Below are 19,678 nucleotides of genomic sequence, written 5' to 3' on the forward strand. Positions count from 1 at the left end.
CCCACTGACTTCTTGAAATATAATTTACTTAGGGCCCTTTTGATGTTGTCCGGAAGGTTTTTGCTGCTGGAGAGGAGGCTTCTCGTATGTCCCTTATAGACAAGTCAGATCTTTTCTTCCATGATTATTCCCTAGCACCTCTCTTTGTCCAAGAGAACTATGTACACGTGAAACCAGCTGCTGCTGGGTGAGTTATTCCATACCCTAAATTGCCATAGGCTTTTGTGTTGGGGAATAAAACTAAAATAAAACATACCTGGATATTTCTGTTTTGTAATACAGTCAGCTTTGTTTTTTTCCAGAGGAAATCTGAAAAAACACTTGGTGCTCTTGAGTAGAGCAGCTGATAGTATATGTGATGGTGATATAGTGGACAAACAGATTCGTACCAAGCAAAACTGGAACCTTCTTCCAACACAGGTGAGCACTTACCACTCTTTGGTTGCTTTGTGGATGCCCAATGTAAAAGCCCTTGAAATTGATGTTTCAGTATAATTTTATGACCTGTACAATTCATATGTGAGTGGAGCAGTTTCCTGGATTCATATTGTTGAGCCCATGCTATATCATGACTTTGTCTTCTGAAACTTTGAGAAGCCTGAACCTTCCTTATGAAGCATAGGAGCACACATCAGTTCTGACATGGCAGTCACAATCCCCCTGTTCTCTTTATGGGCTTCCTCTCCTGGCTTCTCACCAGGCCAGGATTTCTTGCAAAGCACAGAACTTTGGCACTGCACAGTGAAACTGATCACTGGGATGTATTACAAGACTTGTGCTTAAAGGACTGTGACTTGCATTAGAGAACTTATCATGGATGCCTTGGAAGGCACCTCTGGAGGTCTTTTAGTCCCCCCTGCCCTGCTTAGCACAGGTCCAGTCAGAGAAGTTGCTTAGGAGCTGAGCTAGCTGAGGTTACATAGATTCATGGTGTTCCTAGGAAGTTCCTCCACCATCTCCATCTGCTTCAGACTACAGCACTGGTTTGTGTGAAGTCAGTCTGTGTTCTGAGCAGTGAACATACTTGGGAGTTCTGTTGTGTGTGCTGTGGTTTTTTGCTTTTTTTTTTTTTTTTTTTTTTTCCTTTAAATGGCTTTTAAGACCCAGGTAATTTCACAGATATTTTGTACCACCTCACGTGTTACCGTGTTCTAAGAACTGTAAACTAAAAGGGGTTGGACAGAAACAAGCAAGGATGAAGGAGTTAACACCTATTGACATGAGCTGTTTCCACCATAAGATTGTATTCTCTACCCCTTTTCCTGCAGATGGGTAGGGCAATATGTCATGGTGTCAGTGAGACCAATTAACTGTGATTTGAGTTTGGCATGTGTTCCTTTTTCAGGCTATTTATTCCAGTGTTCTCCCTGGGGAGCTGATGAGAGGTTACATGTCCCAGTTTCCTGTCTTTCCCAGCTGGCTGGGGAAATTTTCATCCACAGGCAAACACGACCGTATCGTTCAAGAACTGGCAATGCACATGAGTCTCAGGTAATACTGACATTCCTTTTTTGGATTATATTGATGTGGATATTTAGTTCTCATGTAGCTCATTACAAACCATTAATTCCTTGGTGGGTAATTAATACCTGCGCTTGGTACAGATGTCAGTGTATGTTCTGTGAAAATGCTCAGATATTGTTGATGGTTTCTTGGCACTTAAACTGGACAACAATCAAACTACAAACACTTTTGGTACAGTCAGCAGTACTATGACTTTTTTTTTTTCACCCCCACATTGTTGTTTCTCAGTTGGGGATGTATTTCCCCAGACTGCTCTGTGTTTGAAGTCCTGGCATCCCTGATGCAGGTATGGTGCAAGGAATGGCACAGTACAGCTGCAGTTAACTCTTAAGGCAGCTGATTATCCCTTTGCTGAGGGCTTACCTACAGGGTGCTCGTGTTTAGGAGTGAGTGGTGGTGGTGGTTGTACACTTTGACTCAGTACTTTCTGTTTGACAAAGAACCCAGGCATGCAAGAGGACAGTAAACATGGAGTATCTGTCCTGTCTGCGGGATGCGCTTGTCCGGCCCTTGAAAGACCTCGGTGCAGAGGGAGTACAAGAAGCTATAACATTCATGGACTCTTACTGCTTGATGAAAGAAGATATTGAAAATATAATGGAAATAAGCATGTGGGGAGGCAAACCCAGTCCTTTTTCAAAGCTGGATCCCAAGGTAATAATCTGTGGTCTTTTTCTTATGTTGAATCTCTTTAAAAAGAAATCCTATGATAACAGCTGTAGCATGGACATGTTGTTGAAAGGCTGAAGTTGGTGCAGCTGCAAATGAATCATTTTATTAACAGTAATCAATGTGATACCACAGCAATCTTTGCAGATCAGCTGTCAAACATACTAAGGGTTCAGGGCTATGTACTAAGGGATACTCCGGCTGTGCTTCATTCAGCAGTCTTATGCCTGTTGTTCAGGTGAAAGGATCACTGGGAACCAGCTGTATCTGGGCCACAGAAGTGGGACACTTAAGGGACAGGGAAAGCTGGGACTTTGTCACTTGCAGGCTCCTGGCTGCATGCACAGGAGCATCCTCGTTGAGTGCACAGCCATATTTGTTACAATGTGGGCACAGGAGGCTGGCTTGCAACTCGCAGCTTCCTCAGTCCAGGTGCCTGGACTGCCGGACCTGAGGACTGTGTGTGGTGCTTCCCCAGTGTCTCCTGCATTTTGAGGTGATTTCACTGGTTGTTACCTTTTGTCTGGTGTAAGATGAGCTTAAGCTCAAGTCCCTGCTGTAGACTGTTATGGTGTGACATTGGAACCATGATCTCCCCCATCCCATGTCAAGTGCTCAGGGAGAGAAGAATCTTCTCTGCTACCTAAACCTACATTTACCACCCCTTGTCTGAATATGTTGCTTTAATGGGGTGGGTGTCTGGTGCTGCTGAGGGTGGCTTTGGGGTAAGTGAACAGAACAACAGTGCCAAAATGATTGGAAGCCTAAGAGGAACATCTGAGGATTATGTGGAACTTGCTTTAAATGAGCCTTCATCATGCAACACTTGGACGCTTCCTGCTTCCTTCTGGGATTGTGTCCTCTTCTATGAATCTTTGGTCATCTCTCCTGAAGGACGATGTTAAGAACTCTAAATCCTGAAGGAAAGATGATGTGGAATCTCTAGCCAAGAGTTGGTTAGCAAACAATCTGCAGTGCCTAAGCTGGTGCTTGTTGTATTTCTGTTGAACAGGTCAAAGCAGCTTTTACACGAGCCTACAACAAAGAGGCACATCTGACTCCCTATTCACTTCACTCTGTCAAGACATCAAAAAGGCAGTCAGGATCTGCAGTGACCTCAGAACTGACTGAAGACTTCAGTATGGAAGAGATCCAGTCTGAGGATGAGCAAGAAGATACTGTTGAAAGTGATGCAATGATTAAGGTGACTTAGTGTCCTCAGTGTTAAACTACCACACTAAAATGTTTGCTTGCTTTTACCTTTCTGGGACTCATAACATCATCTGAATTGAAAAAAAAATAATCATAGTAGATTGAATATATAATTGCTGAACTTATAAATTCTTAACTAGACGTAGTGTAAAAAAGTCTCGGTTGCTTCCATCCAACTTTGTTTGAATGTGGACTGAAGCCAGACATCACTGTAATCTCATGAATGCTGAATCCAATTCCAAAACTTAGTAATATTTTAGGTGTTGGTTGGGGATGGTGCCATTGGTAAGAAGCAGCCACAGGGGAAGGGAAAGATCTTTTTCTTAGCACTGATCCTATTTTGACTTCTGCTTTTGCCATGTTGCAGTTGGATTTTAAACTGTCTGTATGTTCTATTTGTAGCAAAAAAAGAAGCCTTCTAAGCTGCCAAAAGGAGAGAAACATGAAGAAACAACAAAGAAAGAAGGGAAAAGGAAAGAGAAAACAAGACATTAAACAGAATAAAATCTCTCTCTTGATCCAGCTGTGCTTCTCTAACTTTTGGCAGGAACATGAAACAGATGCAGTGATGGAGCTGGGGAAGCAGAACCAGTGCACTGAAAATGCTCCTCTCGTAGAGGTGATGCTGCTCCTCTGCTCTCACTGCAGCTCTGTACTTACCCGCAATGTGCTGCAGCATTACCAGCCATAAATATCCCTGTACAACAAATGCCAGGGTGCATGAACACTGAAGATGTGATGTCCTTACCTGGCATTTATACGAAGTCTTCCTAGGATTTCACTTCTGTTTTTTTAATAAATACCCTGATACTGTGTGGTGAAATCTTGTAAATAGTACATGAAGCAAAAAAACCCCAAACATAAATTGCGCATTTGTACATGACAGAAATTGAGCAGTGTATAAAATTACAATAAAATGTTTCACAGGAATCTCTTAAAATTTTGTTTAAGTTCAGGGGCAGTTTGTCTCTCTCCAAGCTTCTGCCTTTCTTGCATGTACGGGATGCAGTGTTTTTTTTTTTCCTCCAATTTTCCTTTTGTTCTGTTAGAGATGGAAAAGTAGTGAGGGGTTGAGTTGTAAAACTTGAGGAGCCTGTGCTTAGGACTTGTGTCTCTAATCAAAACCAGACAGGAAGACTTGGAGTAAGAAATCTTTAATAGAAACTCATAAAAGTTCAGAACTGAGGTTGAAAAAGAGAACTTGAGGGCTTGTTTTTTGCCATTCATGTAACAGAATGCTCCTTGCTTTGTCTCTGTGGACAAATGCAAATTTTGCTTGGTAAGAACCATTATTCATCAGTTTTATAACTAGAAGTACAAAATTTATCAAAAACAGAGTATTTACAGGCTCTCACAAAATAGTAGTGATGTTGTGGTTGTTGGTAAATCCTAGTGGAGAAAAGATGAGTAATGAGAATGCTTTTTTTGCTGCTTCTCAGACCACACATGCAGTTCTGAAAATAAACAAGATATAAAGAGTGTGATAGTAAAATGACAAAATTTTCTCTGATTGAAAAAATGAACAGAAGTTACTGTGGTGTATATAGAATTGTATGCTATCACTTGTGTATTTCTTTAACCTATAACTGAGGTGAGTTTTCACATAAGGTGTTTGCAATAGTAAATCTGCCTTCAAATATTAAAATTAATGAAGAACTTTAACACATTTTCAGTTACCAGCCTCCTAACAAAACCAAAGTCTGGGATGTAAGTGTGTTGTATAGACAGAGAAGTGGTCTCATTCTTTGAAATCTGAATATTTGAAGCCATTGGTGTGTTTCTGGTTTTTATATACCTAGTAGTATGCTGCTCTATCCTCTGACAGATATATTTAAATTCTGTTTAACATCAAAGCTAAGATCATGTAACCTGCATTTGAGATCTGCTCCTTTCAGTTTTCATCTCTCTCTCCCTGCACTTAATACTCATGATATGTAGGATTTGATGATGCTGTTGTAGGATTTGATGTTCAGATTGTTCTCTGAGCTACTCAAGCACAGCTGGTAACTCATGCAGATGATAATGTGATCATAGAGATAAACTGGTTTAGAGCCTGAAAACTGGAATGATTTAACAGAGGGTTTACTTGCAGTAGCAAAACAGCTGATGTTTGCATGACTGAGGGTGAGCAGGTGTTACCCCTGAGCCTCTGTTGGCTGAGGGAAGACTCAGGCTCTGAGTTCAATGCTTGAACACTGCATTTTACTGGATGGGAAAAACTTGCTGTGTCTTCTACAATGAGCCCTGTTAGGAAAATAATACAAGGTCTGGTACATACCTGAATTTATTGGTCCCCATCTTCTGGTTTGAGGTATTCTGTGCAATCATTTATTTTTTTAAGCTGAACAATGTTGATCCTTTCAGAACACATTGGACATACGTTTTCTGTCTGTAATATGCTGTATTAAAAGAAAGGTGATCAGAAGATAATTTTAACACTTTTAAAGGAAGGGCTGGGCCTGAGGCAGAAAGCATAAAGCAAAGTTCTGACCTGTGCTGTGTGGCACAGCAACAGCTGCTTCTGTCTAGGTGTGGAGCAAAGGGTGGTTGGTTTGTTTCTAACACTTGAGAACTAATGCCACAACAGGAGGGCTGCTGCTTTTCACATGGGCATGAGGTAAATTTGGAACTTAAACACCAAGGAGCTTAGGGCTGGAATACAAACTTGCTGCAGCTTTGCAATTCCTGCCACCTGAACAGAGCTATCCCAGCCTGTTCCCACAGAGGTGATCACTGGGGACATTACTGCTGCTGGGTCTGTACCCAATACTCCATGTGCTTTGGTACCTGTTCCTCTGTTCCTCCACCTGCCCTCACCTCAGGTCATCTGCCTGGAAGGAGCTGGGAACTTCCAAAGCCCCCCAGTCCATCTGCATTACAGCTCTGTTCTGGCTGAGTCTTTCTTTATGGTAGTTTTTCATCCAATCTGAAATAATATTCAGTGAGTATATTGGATTAAACTACCAAATAAAGGGTATTACTCTCCAGCCTCCCAGCTGTTACATGGTTTTTTGCTGCTAAATCATGAACACATTGGAATCTTGCAACAGAGAAAAAAAATAAGTCCCAGCTTACTTCTTGAACTCTGAATAGAGGGCAGGAAAGTCACAATGTGGGCAGACTGTCCAGTCATCTTGAACCATATGCCGGCCCTGCACACAAAAGCCATAAGAAAATAATTAGATGCAGTGTCCTACAGCACTGGGCACTGAGTTCTGTACCTTTTCTGGTGAAAAAGTCTCAGCAATTCCTCAGATCCTGAGGAATGAAAAGAAAAAAAAAAAAAAAGAAACCATAATAGTGTTACTGTAGTTTGATATCCTGTGTAAATTCTCTAAGTAGAAAAGGAGCTCTCAGTGAGATGCAGTTTTCATTACTATTTGCATTCTTTTAAATCTAAGAATGTATTAAATTACAGCTTTTATAATTCTTTTAATACAGTAATTCTAGAAAGTTATCTATAGTTTTATATTTAGAGCTTTACATAAATCTTACTGGGATTTTGGTGTTGCATATGAGCCACTCAAAACATGCCCCCTGAGCCCAGGAGGTTGCATTTAATGCTGTCAATTTTGTGATTATTGTGACTGCCTGGTACTTGCCTCTTTAAACAGAAATTATTTCCTCTGTTTTGGTATAGCTTATGAATTTGCTTTTGACAGACTTCATTCCTTTTTGAACTGTATTGAGATTTATGCTCTAATATGATACACAACAGTAGACTTGTAAGATATTTGAAATGCTGCATTCCTCATGATACCTGTGACATAAAAGAGCAATAACCAAGATGGAGCCTGAATCAATAATGTGACCTATACATTGATACCCACATTATGTTTGGCTCAAAGCTAAAGCTGTATTTAATAGCCTGGGGGTTTTTTTGGTGTTCTGTTTTTTGTTTTGTTTTTTTTAGAGTAACATTTTAAAAGTATTACTTTGGTAATCTTACTCTTCTAAACCAACAGAGTAAAAAAAATTATATTAGTATTTTTTGTAAGATTGAAAGTTACCTATTAAAACTAAAGAATTAACTCCATTTGATTCCTGCTCAAATAGATTTTTTTTTTTTTTTTTTTTGTAATTCTGGTGTGACAAATCACATGTACCTAGTAAAAATAAAGTGTCAGGATGAGGATCAGGAATACAAGAAATGTTGAGGGCACTGGCTGAGCCTTGGAAGTGCCTAAAATGTCAGTTATATACTGGGCATTCCCCAAAATAGAATTTTGAAATGCTTTATTTATGGAAAGTGAGAAGCCTGGAGGTTACAGTAGGAAAATTGTGCCTACCACAAGCTCCTGTCCATGGCAGCAGAAAGTGGGAACTTACTTGTGTCTCTGCTGTTACTGCTCTTAGCACTGGAGCAGCTGAGCAAAGGGTGGGCTGGGCAGGCACCAGGAGCACCACAGGTGGGTGGGCTGGGTGCCCAGGGGAGCCCTGCATTCTCAGGGATGCAGAATCACTTGGTGATTTCACTGTCACCTTTAAGTGCCTGTAATTTACAGCTAGCAAGTATGGTAACTACTGATAGTTAAAACCAAGAAAAATGCTTTTTACTTACTTGGTAATAGCTTGGAAAAAAAAAAAAAACCAAACCACCCCACAAAACCACCTAGCCTGAACCTGCTAGCAAAGCAAAGCTGTTCAGATGAAGCAATTTTTAGAAGGAAAGAAAAGCTCTGAAGTTCATTCACAGCAGAAAACAGGGCAGACACTCACCGTGGCAATGCAATAGGGGAGATTGTTTTTACAGCTGGGACAGAGAAGTTCACACTCTGGGAGCTGGAATGCACAGTAAGGACAGGCTGTTGTTGGCTCCTCTGCCTCTGTTGTGTCTGGACGTCTGGAAGTAAGATACAAATGTGGTCAAAACCCTCAAATGCTTTGAACTTGAACAAAGATATTTGGTAATGACTTTTATACTTTGCAGGTGTTTCTCCACTGCATTATTTACATAGCTTCCAGTTGCTAGGTTATATTCTAACATAACTCGGGCATTATCCCAGTTATGTAAATTCATAAGTAAGTAATTTTCCATCTACTTTGAAACAATACAATTCTTTTTTAAAGCTGTAAGAGATCATATTATTTCAAAAACTATCAAGACTCATGGTGTATATATATAAAATATAAAGTTATGGGTGGTCTATTTTGTTGTTTTTCTGTGACAGGAGTGACCACTAAGGCTGAACTAACAAGACATGAATCTGGCATCCTGCTAGGACTACACAGTGTGAAACTCTGCCTTTCACAGGCTTTTTCATCCAAGTGTTTGTCAGAATGAGGGTCTGGATCCAGACATTACAGCACCAGGGTTAAGGCCAAGGGGAGACCTTTTCTCAGATTTCTTGTGTGATCTTAATATTTAATCTCAACAGAACATTTCTAGATAAAGAGTTTAGATTAGCATATTTTTCCAGTGAAGAGGCTACATCCTTTCTAAGTACCCTTACAAATAGATGGCTTCCTTAGTTTTCTTGAGACGTTGGAGAAAGCCCAGTTTCTCATTTTATTAGCCTAGGCATGTAGCTTTCTCATGCTGTGGCCTTTGTTTCTGATAAAATCTAAAAGGGATAATCATGACAGATTAAGAACAAGTCAGCTTTGCTTTTAGCATCAACGTCATATTTTAGACACTTATGGAACATTCTAGAAATATTAACAAGCGGATAATAGGGAGGAATGTGCTTGGATTTAAAATGGTTAAAAGAGACTGAACAGAACAGGATTAACAGTTCCACAGCACACATCTGTGGTAACCTACTGCTGGTTTGCATGCTCATAAAATGTAAGTGAAAAATCACGTGATACCACAGCTTGTATATAATATTCAGACTGACATGGGCCAGAGCCAGCTTTAAAGAATTCCAGAACTTTGTGACAAGAAAATAGAAGGGTGGGGGAAAGCCAAAGCAAGGCCTGTTGGAAAAAAGTTAGTGTTTACAAAGATAGATTCTAAACAGCTGTAGCTTTGAAGCAGGATCTTGCAGTTATAAATACATGCTATGAAAACATCAGCTTGCTTTAAAAACACTCCAAGCAAATCAAGTGGGGTGGGAGAAGGGCAGTCATTCTGCTACTAAATTCACGGGTTGCCCACATTGTAAGTGCAACATTTAGTTTTGGTTCTGCCTCCTCCAAAAAAGTTGTAAAAGAGTTTCAGAGGAAGGCCACAAGGATCAGTATCCATAATAGAATAGCTATGTCAGCTGGGATGCTTCAGGTGAAAACTGACTGATAGACTGGGGAAAAGGGAAAAAAAAAAAGGGATCTACAAAATAAGTGACACAGAAAAGGCTACTGCTCTCCCAAGGGGAAAGCTACAAGGCATGACATTAAACTAGCTAGGGACCAGCCCTGAGACAGTGGAACTTCTCTCACAGCAGTCACCTGGTGCTAAAAAGGGGAAACGGTTCTTAGCCTTCCAAATTTAAAACAGTGAAATAATAATGAAATCAAGATACAGCCCACAGCTTTAAGAGCAAAAATAACATCAGAAATAAAGCCTTGATATTGTGTACATTTAAAAGTACAGATTAACACCACTCACCTGACCATTGCTTCAATTTTCTTCTTGTATTTAAGATCTATTTTATTACGATACTCAGGTCTCATCAACATAGCAGCAAAACTGAAGGCTGAGTTCTTCAGTCCTGCTCTGTGACACTCAATTACAGCTGAAGTCAAAATTGGCACAATGTCTGTAATAGAATGAAACAATGATGTAAAATATTTATTTACTAGCTTAATGTTGAAAGCCTTTGAGCTAATACAGCTCAGAAGGTACTGATGGAAACCAGAAGCATTTTTATTCTTCCACATGGTACTCAGTTGTGCCACGTGTGCAATTTCTGTAGCCATACACAAGAAAATCATGGTTTTGCCTCTCACTGCCTGGCATTCCTCAAGCTCAGCACAGCAGCTGGAATGCTTTCATTGAAACCATTTCTCCCAAATCTGGTCTGCACTGTTTAAAGTCTACATTTTCTATGTACCCAAAAAGTATTTTCAAAAGAAGATCAAATTAAATTCTGTGATAAAATCAAAGACCCCATGGGTTCAATACATGTGAACCCCAGACTTTCTTGTGTGGTTTGGGCAGCTGCAGCAATGGTGAGTGAGGACATTAAACTGCTGGTGAGGAACCCATCCTAGCAGAGACCTTATCCCAAAGAGCTCTCCTGTGCAGGATGGCAGAACACACCCTGTATTTACACTGTGTTGAGCACTGTAGGATCTCAGGAGGAAAATGTACTTTCTAATGCAATGATTAATGAATTGTCCTGCAGAACACAGCATCATGCCCTTCTGTGCTGCCAGCACTTACGTGATGGGAATTTGCTGATGTTGTTGGCTACACGTATGAGCATCCGTGCTCCCTTCATGTGATCTCCGCGTTTCACGTGAGTCTGGAACACACCAAACATCAGATTAATTGCACTCTCCAGAGAGCAATTCCTGGAGCCACCTCTCGGTCTTCCTCCTTCTAGGAGCTGTGTGTCCCCAACACTTTTGCAAAGCTGAGCAGAGGTGTGTCCTGTACCAGGGACTTTACAGTGGCTCTCTCCAGAGCAGTCTCTGGCATTCTGCCCACTGCTGTCAACTCTGGCCATGCAGCTGATAAGAGGGAGAGGCCAGAATCTGGCTGCAGGCTGGATGGGTGTCCTGGTGGGCCATGGATTAACTACCAGAAATCATTTGAGGCCCCCTGCTTAATTTAATTTACAGAAAAGCAGTGATCTGCTTATGGGTAATAATAACAACAACAACAAAAATTAATAATTGTATTACAACTGTAATATTTGTCAGTATGAGTGCAAAATAACTACAGGAAACTATATGTAGGTTTTAAATTGTTCATTATTTAAAAAGAAAGACTATGCTCATCAAAGAGGCAGAAGCAACCATGGATTGCCCCCCTGTAGCTTGCTGCTAGCATACTCTCGGTTGCTGTGATACAACCTATAGGACAATGGCATTTATGCATATGGAACATCCATATGTACAGTTCAGTAAATCCAAAGCTGTGCAATTTACACATAAATTCAGTGCTCAATTCTTTACCTTCACTAAAATGTAGCTGTGTAGAATCATAAGGTTTGTAGCCATCTCTGAAGGAATTTTTATCTTCTGTGCCTTTAACTCTGAATACATACCGAAGAGAACATCATGTGCATTGCGGTAATTTCCTTTAAAAAAACACAACAAAACAATGGACAGGAAATTTAATTTTTCATTAAAATTTCTTTACTAATGACATATGTGGGTGCTGAACAGGAAGTTATGTTGTTTCTTACAGCAGAACACTTGCATGACAATTTTTTTTGGAACACAACAAGCAGTTGTTTATCACAGCATCCTAAACAGTATCAGCTAGGGAGTTAAATAAAAAAAAAACTAAACTTGCAGAAGTCGTCTAAACATGAGCAAACTGTGTATGTTGATGACAATTTCATATAATGAAACTTTAAAACAGAAGATTCCAATACATTGCTTCTACAATAAAGATGAGAAAATCTATTCCTAGAGCATTTAGAGATCTTCTTTTTTTCTTTAATGTCATATATTCAAAAGTGGTTGTTTAAATGTGCATTTAACATACATTTACTTTATAATTTGCTTTGGGAACTCCTTGCCTCTGAAACCAAACCCCAAACCTATCAGAGAGATAATTAAAATTTGAATGTTATTTCACTAGACTATACTGCTTCAAGGCTATTACCAAGGATTGTCTAGGAAACCACAGGCTTTCATTAAATTACCAATGTAGTTGAAAACAACCAAAGAGTACAACATAAATATTATTTTAATGGATTTTTAAGGAAAGAACAAACTACATTGGTGTAGACTTCAGAATCAAACTCATGAAATCTGAAGGAAGAACAAGACAAACGCCTCTGTGGAGGAAACAGTTACTGCAAGATTGGTGATTTTAATAAGAAAAATACTGTGCTTATTATTACACTGTTGCAGAACATCTACAATATCAGGGACTATGAAATACAGTACTGAATACTGTTTTTTAGGCCTAGGTTTTCAGGTTCAGAGAAACTAGTAATTTTTTAAACTCTTGAGCTTCACATTTCCTGCTTGCATAATTAGCACAGCATGCATTATTCACTGCTGTGATGAACTGGGAGATCATGCTTGCCAAGGATTGAAAAGATTTTCCACTCCCTAGGCCCAAGGCTGAGGAACACTCCATAAATGTTAATTTGTCTGGGCTGTTCCTGACACTGCTATTTTTCCTTTATAGTTTTTTCCTTAACTGACTTGAAATGAAAAGCAAGCATGTTATAGTAGGGCTGTTGCCATGGCTACAGAGGATTGTGAATAATGGAAGTGATTTTTGCTTCTAGCCCTGTCTCCTATTACCAGCTTTTTGTGTTTCTAGCTTCAGCTACCTATGACAGGGGAAAACAAGGCTTAAGTAAGTAGGTATCTGATGCTTCAGCAGAAATCATCTCCTCTGCACATCTCCCACTGAAAAAGTCATGTGTAAAGACTAAAGGATCAGTATTCAAATCAGAAACTGCATGTAGAGACTGCAATTCTAATTCTGTGATACACAGAAAAGCTGCAGGCACTCTTAATCACTGTTTACCTGGATGCAATAAGTAGTGTTGATATTTTCCACAATTTTATTTTTTTCCAATATTTAACATACAAGTATCAGCCCTTTTTCAAAAACGCTGCCTTCAAACTAAAAATTAAACTTGAATATAATTGAAAGCACCAACACGTGCCTTTTCTAAACACAACCCTGTACAAATAGCAGTACCCTAAGCACTGCAAGGATGCAGTGTCAGACCTGCTGCCACACCAGAGAACACTCACCTGAACGCTGCTCCTCCCTGGCAATGATCACAGCAGTCCTGGCAGCCTCTCTGTATTGCTTCAGGGCCATGTACAGGCGGAATAGGTACCTGGCATCCTTGATTAAATCATACAAAGGGATCAATAAAACCTGAATACATGCTGCTGCTTTCCCTGTCTTTACTCGACCCTCTCCTCCCCCCTCATTCTTCAAAGAAAGCAGACAAGCTGCCTTATTTTGTAAAGAGCTCTTTGACATAACAACCTGCTTTAGCTGTGCTATGTTCACCTTTGACCATTAGTAGGGTCAGATAAACACCCACTAAAGAGTGGCCATTAAAAAGTGTACGTTTCTGGGATGAGATGGTAGACATCCAAAACAGCTAAAAAATAGAAAATTAAGGGGTCAATTGCCTAACCAGGTGCATAAAATTTATAATTTGCTATATTACATGGTTCAAGGATGGCAAATGTAGCACAGGGTTCATCCAAGAACGGGCAATCCAACAGCAGGAAAATTATGAAAATAATTTTAAAACAAACCTTCAGAAAACAAGATGGCAGTATCAAAGAAAAATACGCAAATTTCTAGCAGATTAGTAAAAAAAAAAAAAAAAATCAACATGAGAAAAGAGAATTGGTCTTTCATGAAGAATCTAAAAATATCCTGAGAAGAAGTAATTCCTAAAAATACAGCTAAAATACAAAATAAAATGATCTTTCTTATGACCGAAAGGAACTATTAAGTACAAAAAACCCTGAGATCATGTCACTACTTTGTAGTGTTAGCAGTGATTTCTAAAATGTGACCAATAAAGAGTAAAGTCTGTACATTATAATCTTTTCACCAGTAAATCAAGATTAAATTAAGCTGAAATATTATGTGTAATAGAACTGTCCCAACTTAAATATAAAAATCAGAAAAAACCCTGACACTTGAAGCTTTACAGGAAGCTTAGCAAAAACACCAAAACTAACTAATTCAGCAATACTAGTACTAAACATTTACAGTGTGTATTCTATGTTAAAATTGCATAAGGTTTATTTTAAAAGAATTGTACCAATCAACATTGTGCTGTTCTCTGGAAGATTTTGTGGGCTTTGTACGTAAGTCTCAAACACATAGCTAAAAAAGCAGAAATCCAAAGGAATAGAAATATGAAAGATATAAAGACATTTTCTTATAAAGAAAATGACTGCAAAGATTAACTCCATACTTGAGAGGCAAGGAAAAAAAAAGATGAAAAAAATCACAGAAATAAAAGGAAGAAAGACTGGCATAGGGAAAGAAAAAAGGCAATAAATTTCTTCTTTTTAACTCACAATACATGGAAAAACATTAAGTGACCAAAAATACTTCATTTTATCTGCTGATGAATTTTAAGTTACACATGAGCAAAAGAGTGAATATCATAAAAAACATAATGTAATAATAATGAAATAATTATCTGGATAATACAGTAACCTCAGCTACTTATATTAGTAGCTACTTATATTAGTGTATATTATTTAGCCACTGTGAACTGCATTAAAAAGAAAAACTGTTATTCCCTGAGTGGGGTAAAGCAAAAATTATTATGACTGGTAGACTAAGATGCAAATCTTCCCAACTTCTGACACCTCCTAATGACCACAACTTCTTCCCCATTTAGGTTGCTTCTCCCTTTCCTTCTGTCCCAGCACTGAACCAGTGATTTTATCTATCTGCCATGTCCCTAATTATACAGTTAAATCTTACGTGGCAGCCATATGTAGAAAAATATGAAAGTAGGAGGCATTTTAGAAAAATCAGTCTCTGTTTTACTTTCATATTCTTAGCTTTCAAGTCAGTCATTTTAAAAATAAAAAACGCAGGAAGGAATTTTCAACTGTCAACACATTTCCTAAGGGATTTGGAAAATTTCATTATTGCAATGTAACTGATCTTAATATTAGATAGCCATGATTTTAATTCAGTTTTGCTTTCTAAAACACATGTACTTAGAAAATATGCACACAGAAAACAGCAGAACCTTGCTAGTTAACGCTCCCTGAAAAATTACAAAAGAACACACAGGACATCTTAAGTACCTTTATATATTAAAGTCAACAAATAAAAGAGTTGACACAATAGCACATTAAAAAGCTTCTGATTAGTCAGACAATACTGTAGCAAAACTTTGGTAAGCATAATAATTTGATAATATGGTGCTGCATATTATATTATGCCACAAAATTGTCAGCTATGAAAGATGTAAAGCAATCAGGCTGCTGTGAGCTGTCTGGTTGGAAAATCAGTGCATGAAAGGATTAGCAAGTTTCTGCTGCATGGCTACTTTAGGTTCACTCTTACTTCAGCTTTACCACCACAAAAAAGCTGCTATTCTCTAAAAACAACCCCACTTGCTTGATAATTTAAAAAACATTGTCTCCATAGCATAGCAAGGATAAAGATAGATTGTTTTTTAAGTAGATTTTAAAAACAAATATGTAAGATTTGATAAAGTAAAATTTTGTTACTCACTGAGAGAGACTAGCAGATTGGATTAAAGCATTCAGAAGAACAAGAGAGAGCTTTTAAACAAGGGAAAGAAAGCTCTACACTGATTTTCAAAACAAAGTTAAATATGGCAGTTATGGCATTCACAAAATTCCCAAGTGTTTTCTGAAATTTTTAGAACTTCTTAACTATGGAGATCATACTGTAGATCACTTTCCTCCTCCAGTCCCACGAAAATCTTTCAACCAGATGGTGAGGCTGCTGCTCTTAGAGGAGACTGGATTCTACATTTTATGTCCACCCAACTTTCAGCATAAATATGAAATTAATTTTGTTTACACTGATGCTGCACAGATTTTTCATCTAATGCCTCCAACACCTTCATTCTCTTTTGGTCTGTTGCAATTGAATGATGCTTGTTTCACTATGATTTGCTTCTCTCATAATTTTATTAAAGTTCATATTTCAAATTACAGGTAAATAATAAGTAAATAATAAAGAGATAGAGGTTGTCTTTGTTTGGTCTTTTTTTAAAAAAAAATCTCATTAAAGCAAAGTAGCCCTGGCCATCCACTGTCCAGTGCCTACAGAAGCCTAAAATATCAAACCCTTAATCTCTAGGCACCATACAAAGAGGAGAAACAGAATCATAAACCACACTTACAGTATGAGGGGTGAAAAAAACTTAAGACCACCAAGACCACCTCCATCATTACCAAACCCTACTCCCCTCAGTAAGGCAGAACTTTTTCTTCCATACATAGTTTTGCACCTGACTGTATTGTGAATTTGTATGAGAACATGAATTCCTTGACTAAGGAATTAACTGCAGACTGCAATGCCTGCATCTGAGGTCTGGCTTTCACAGTAGGAAAACGTGTAATTTCATTGTCTTTTCTTTCAGAAAAGAAACTCTGTGGTTTAGTTTACAGAACTACAGCCTGTATCTGCAGATGAACTGCCTCTGTGAATAATCAATTTAAATTTAAAAGGAAATACTTCTACATCATAAGAAATAAAAAAAAAGAGACTTTTAAAAAATAAGATATAACTGTGATATGGACATCCACATGAAGCTGTTACATTCTCAAGTGATTTCAGTGGCAAGTTTTTGAGTTGCTTTGCACTGTTCTGAAAACATGGTCATTAATCACTTCAGAAATCAACAGGGAACTAATTTTTAAAATTTGTCTACTACTTTTTATGTCTCATTTTGATGTGTGAATACAGGAAACTAATGTAGCTTTTGGGTTCTGTCTGTCATCTCCTATTTACTACCATACTTTCTTCCTCTGCAACAACTCCCCACAGTATAAGAAGAGATGAGTGCTGTAGCTAGTCCTGACAGGTACATACATGATGACAGCCCATCTGGGAGAGGCAACAGCCAGCTGGCTAACTGGCATCCATCACCAGATAACTTTTCTCTCTTTCCCTCAGCATGAGGGTAAATTTGAATCTCCCCTGGTCAACTACCTGCCTTCATGAAGTGTGGAAAAAGTTGATTACATCTAAGACAGTTCCTTTCTTATCTTTCTGAAACTGAAGTTACTGGGTGAACGGTCATGTAAGTCTTGCTTCTTAATGAAAACAATGTAAAATACAATCTGTATACAAAAACTTTAGGACAGAATAAGCTCAAAAGATCTTGTGGCACAGCAGCATGACATAATAGCAGTGATAAAAATACAATACCTTGGGCATGCCATCACTCTCTCCCATAAGATAGTCAATCAGCTGATTTGTTAGGGCTTCATCTTTTGCCCGTCCCACCTATTAAGACAGAAGAAATTATGATATGAAAGAGAAAGGAAAAATACCCTTAAGGAAACTTTCTATTAAAACATCAAAACTAGAAACATTTAAAGCATTATTTTTTTTTAGTTCTGTGTGTTCAAGACAGATAATTACTTGGTTCATCAGCTTTGGCATACAGTAGTTTGTATTTATTTTCTAATGTGTTATATGTCAGGGGTTTCTAACTAATAGGTCTGTACCAGCATGAACTGTTCCTCTGCTTCACGTTGGGAAGGAACCCAGGGACAATGAGCTGAAGCCTGCTGTCACAAAGCCATGTCTATCACCCAGCACAATTTCTGTTTCAGATCAACACTTAGTGCTGGTCGCTAGAACAGGGCCAGCACTATCCAGCCAAGTTGAAGAGACAGCCTCAAAAATATGGCTGAGATGCTGAGAGACTCCACATGGATACATATGGTAAAACTGCAGCAATAGTCATGGTTGTAAAGTCTTTGGTTTATTCATTTGGGCTGAAACATTGGGATCCAAAGGAAAGCATTAGACACCTCAAACTTCAGTCTTACAAGTTCTGCCAACAGCTCTGGGAGATGGAATGCCTCAAGAGTGGCTGTGCTAGCTCTGTGCAATCAGGTCTAGAGATTGACTCTGAAAACTCTCTGGTGATACCTAAGAAGATTTTTCAAAGCTGTGGGTTCTTCAGGGGAACAGAAGCACTGAGAATGGTTTAGTCACAAATGGATATTTTGTCTAGGAAGGAATCTCAAGAAACAGAGCAGTGTCACATGCCAGGACCAGTGGCAGTGGGCACAAGCTAGAACATAGAAGGATCCATCTGCAGCTCATGAAACATTTTTTCACTGTGAAAGTGACCAAGCACTGGCACAGGTTGCCCAGGGAGGCTGCAGAGATATTTAAAAGTTGTCTGGACATGGTACTGGGCAACTGGATCAAGGTGACCCTCCTTGAGCAGGATCAGATGACCTTTAGATGTTCATTTCAATCTCTACCATTCAGTGACAGCAAGCCAGAATAGATGCATATTGATCTCTCTAACCATGTGCAAACTGGAAAAATCAGCAAAACTGAAAAATCATATATGAATATTACTAAAATAGAAAATCCCAAACTTAGGTGTGTCTGACACACAATGACAAAAATCTTCATGAATTCATAAAATCTCCTTTGAAGACTGAAAACACATTTTGCTCTGGTACCAGTAACTACTTACTCCACGTTTTTAATGTTTCATATCACCTTTACTGATACAGTTTTCCTCCTATTTGCAATCTGTCCAAATGCACTCAATGACATTAGGAAAATATCACAACACTGAAAATAAACTTCTGTAAAATATGAAGAATTTTTAGTTTTATCAAAGTTGCTTACTGTTTCGATTGCCATTTCTATAGCCAAGTTGTCTTCTGTGCCTGGACTTTTCATAAAGTGCTTTAATGCCTAAAAGGATACAGAAGAAAAGTTAAAGCTGAGACACATGAAATTAACATTTTCCTGATTTGTATCAAGTTGTTTCTCTCTGCATTTTGACAGACAAGTGGTAAACTGAATGCTTATCCTGTAAAAGTGTGTTTTACAGCCATAAGGATAACCACATACACTTTAGAGGTAGCAGCTGTTCTTTTAGATACTCCTCCAAGAAGAAAGAGTAGAGTCTTTGCCAAATTCTAGTGTATAAATTCACCTAACTGTGAAAGGTGTTCACAGCAATATGGTGAGAAGAAATGAATGATTAATGTTCATTGGATCCCCCTCCTACATCCAGGTTAAGGAGTGGTCACCTCCAATGGTTGTAATTTGCAAAAATCAGTAATATTTTGTGTTCAGCATGCAAAAGTCAAATACTTAATAAGCATCAGTTGACTAATTTGTAACTGATCACAAAGACGTGTGCCAACTGACATATTTCCTTTCTTAAAAAAGGTTTAAGTTAGGTCATGCTACAGTATTAAATTAACTATCTAGCCAGCAACCAAGTCTTCGTTGGTCAAGATAATAAAATATAAGTAAATTCTACTTCTGTGTTGATGACATTTAGAGATTCATGGAGAGCAGTATATCCTTGATCCACCTGGAGCCTCTACTGCTATGAAAAAGTTATGTGCATGGCAGTGTATATATAATTCAGAGAACACAATGTATATAGTTATAAATATAAATACTTTAATTAAGTTCATTATACTTAAAAAAACCATCAGTTGA

The 19,678-nt window shown here is 38.4% G+C and overlaps 3 protein-coding genes across 7 annotated transcripts in view; 2 read left to right on the forward strand and 1 right to left on the reverse strand.

The window, feature by feature from the left end:
- RFC1 (replication factor C subunit 1) overlaps positions 1-7,441 on the forward strand; it is a 38,797-nt gene extending 31,356 nt beyond the window's left edge. For 2 of the 4 annotated variants that reach the window (XM_071743715.1, XM_071743714.1), the window contains exons 20-25: positions 33-187; positions 303-420; positions 1,346-1,491; positions 1,965-2,178; positions 3,206-3,397; positions 3,808-4,335. In XM_071743715.1, the coding sequence (XP_071599816.1) occupies positions 33-187; positions 303-420; positions 1,346-1,491; positions 1,965-2,178; positions 3,206-3,397; positions 3,808-3,900 (918 nt within the window). In that variant the 3' untranslated portion in view covers positions 3,901-4,335. Of the gene's footprint in view, positions 1-32; positions 188-302; positions 421-1,345; positions 1,492-1,964; positions 2,179-3,205; positions 3,408-3,807 lie in introns of all 4 variants that reach the window. The other 2 variants (XM_071743713.1, XM_071743716.1) reach the window with 2 other exon arrangements.
- The window catches only part of RPL9 (ribosomal protein L9), a 388,416-nt gene that overhangs the window by 61,864 nt on the left and 306,874 nt on the right, over positions 1-19,678 (forward strand). The gene's annotated exons all lie outside the window — the stretch shown is intronic.
- WDR19 (WD repeat domain 19) overlaps positions 4,544-19,678 on the reverse strand; it is a 39,861-nt gene continuing 24,726 nt past the window's right edge. For both annotated transcript variants that reach the window (XM_071743712.1, XM_071743711.1), the window contains 10 exons: positions 18,848-18,916; positions 17,396-17,473; positions 13,243-13,339; positions 11,470-11,594; positions 10,733-10,814; positions 9,956-10,106; positions 8,125-8,248; positions 6,481-6,557; positions 5,684-5,804; positions 4,544-4,859 (listed from right to left, as the gene is read on the reverse strand). In XM_071743712.1, coding sequence (XP_071599813.1) covers positions 5,690-5,804; positions 6,481-6,557; positions 8,125-8,248; positions 9,956-10,106; positions 10,733-10,814; positions 11,470-11,594; positions 13,243-13,339; positions 17,396-17,473; positions 18,848-18,916 — 918 coding nt within the window. In that variant the 3' untranslated portion in view covers positions 4,544-4,859; positions 5,684-5,689. The remainder of the gene's footprint in view (positions 4,860-5,683; positions 5,805-6,480; positions 6,558-8,124; positions 8,249-9,955; positions 10,107-10,732; positions 10,815-11,469; positions 11,595-13,242; positions 13,340-17,395; positions 17,474-18,847; positions 18,917-19,678) is intronic.

This window comes from Heliangelus exortis, chromosome 4, assembly GCF_036169615.1.
Source record: "Heliangelus exortis chromosome 4, bHelExo1.hap1, whole genome shotgun sequence".
In the NCBI taxonomy this organism is placed as follows: domain Eukaryota; kingdom Metazoa; phylum Chordata; class Aves; order Apodiformes; family Trochilidae; genus Heliangelus; species Heliangelus exortis.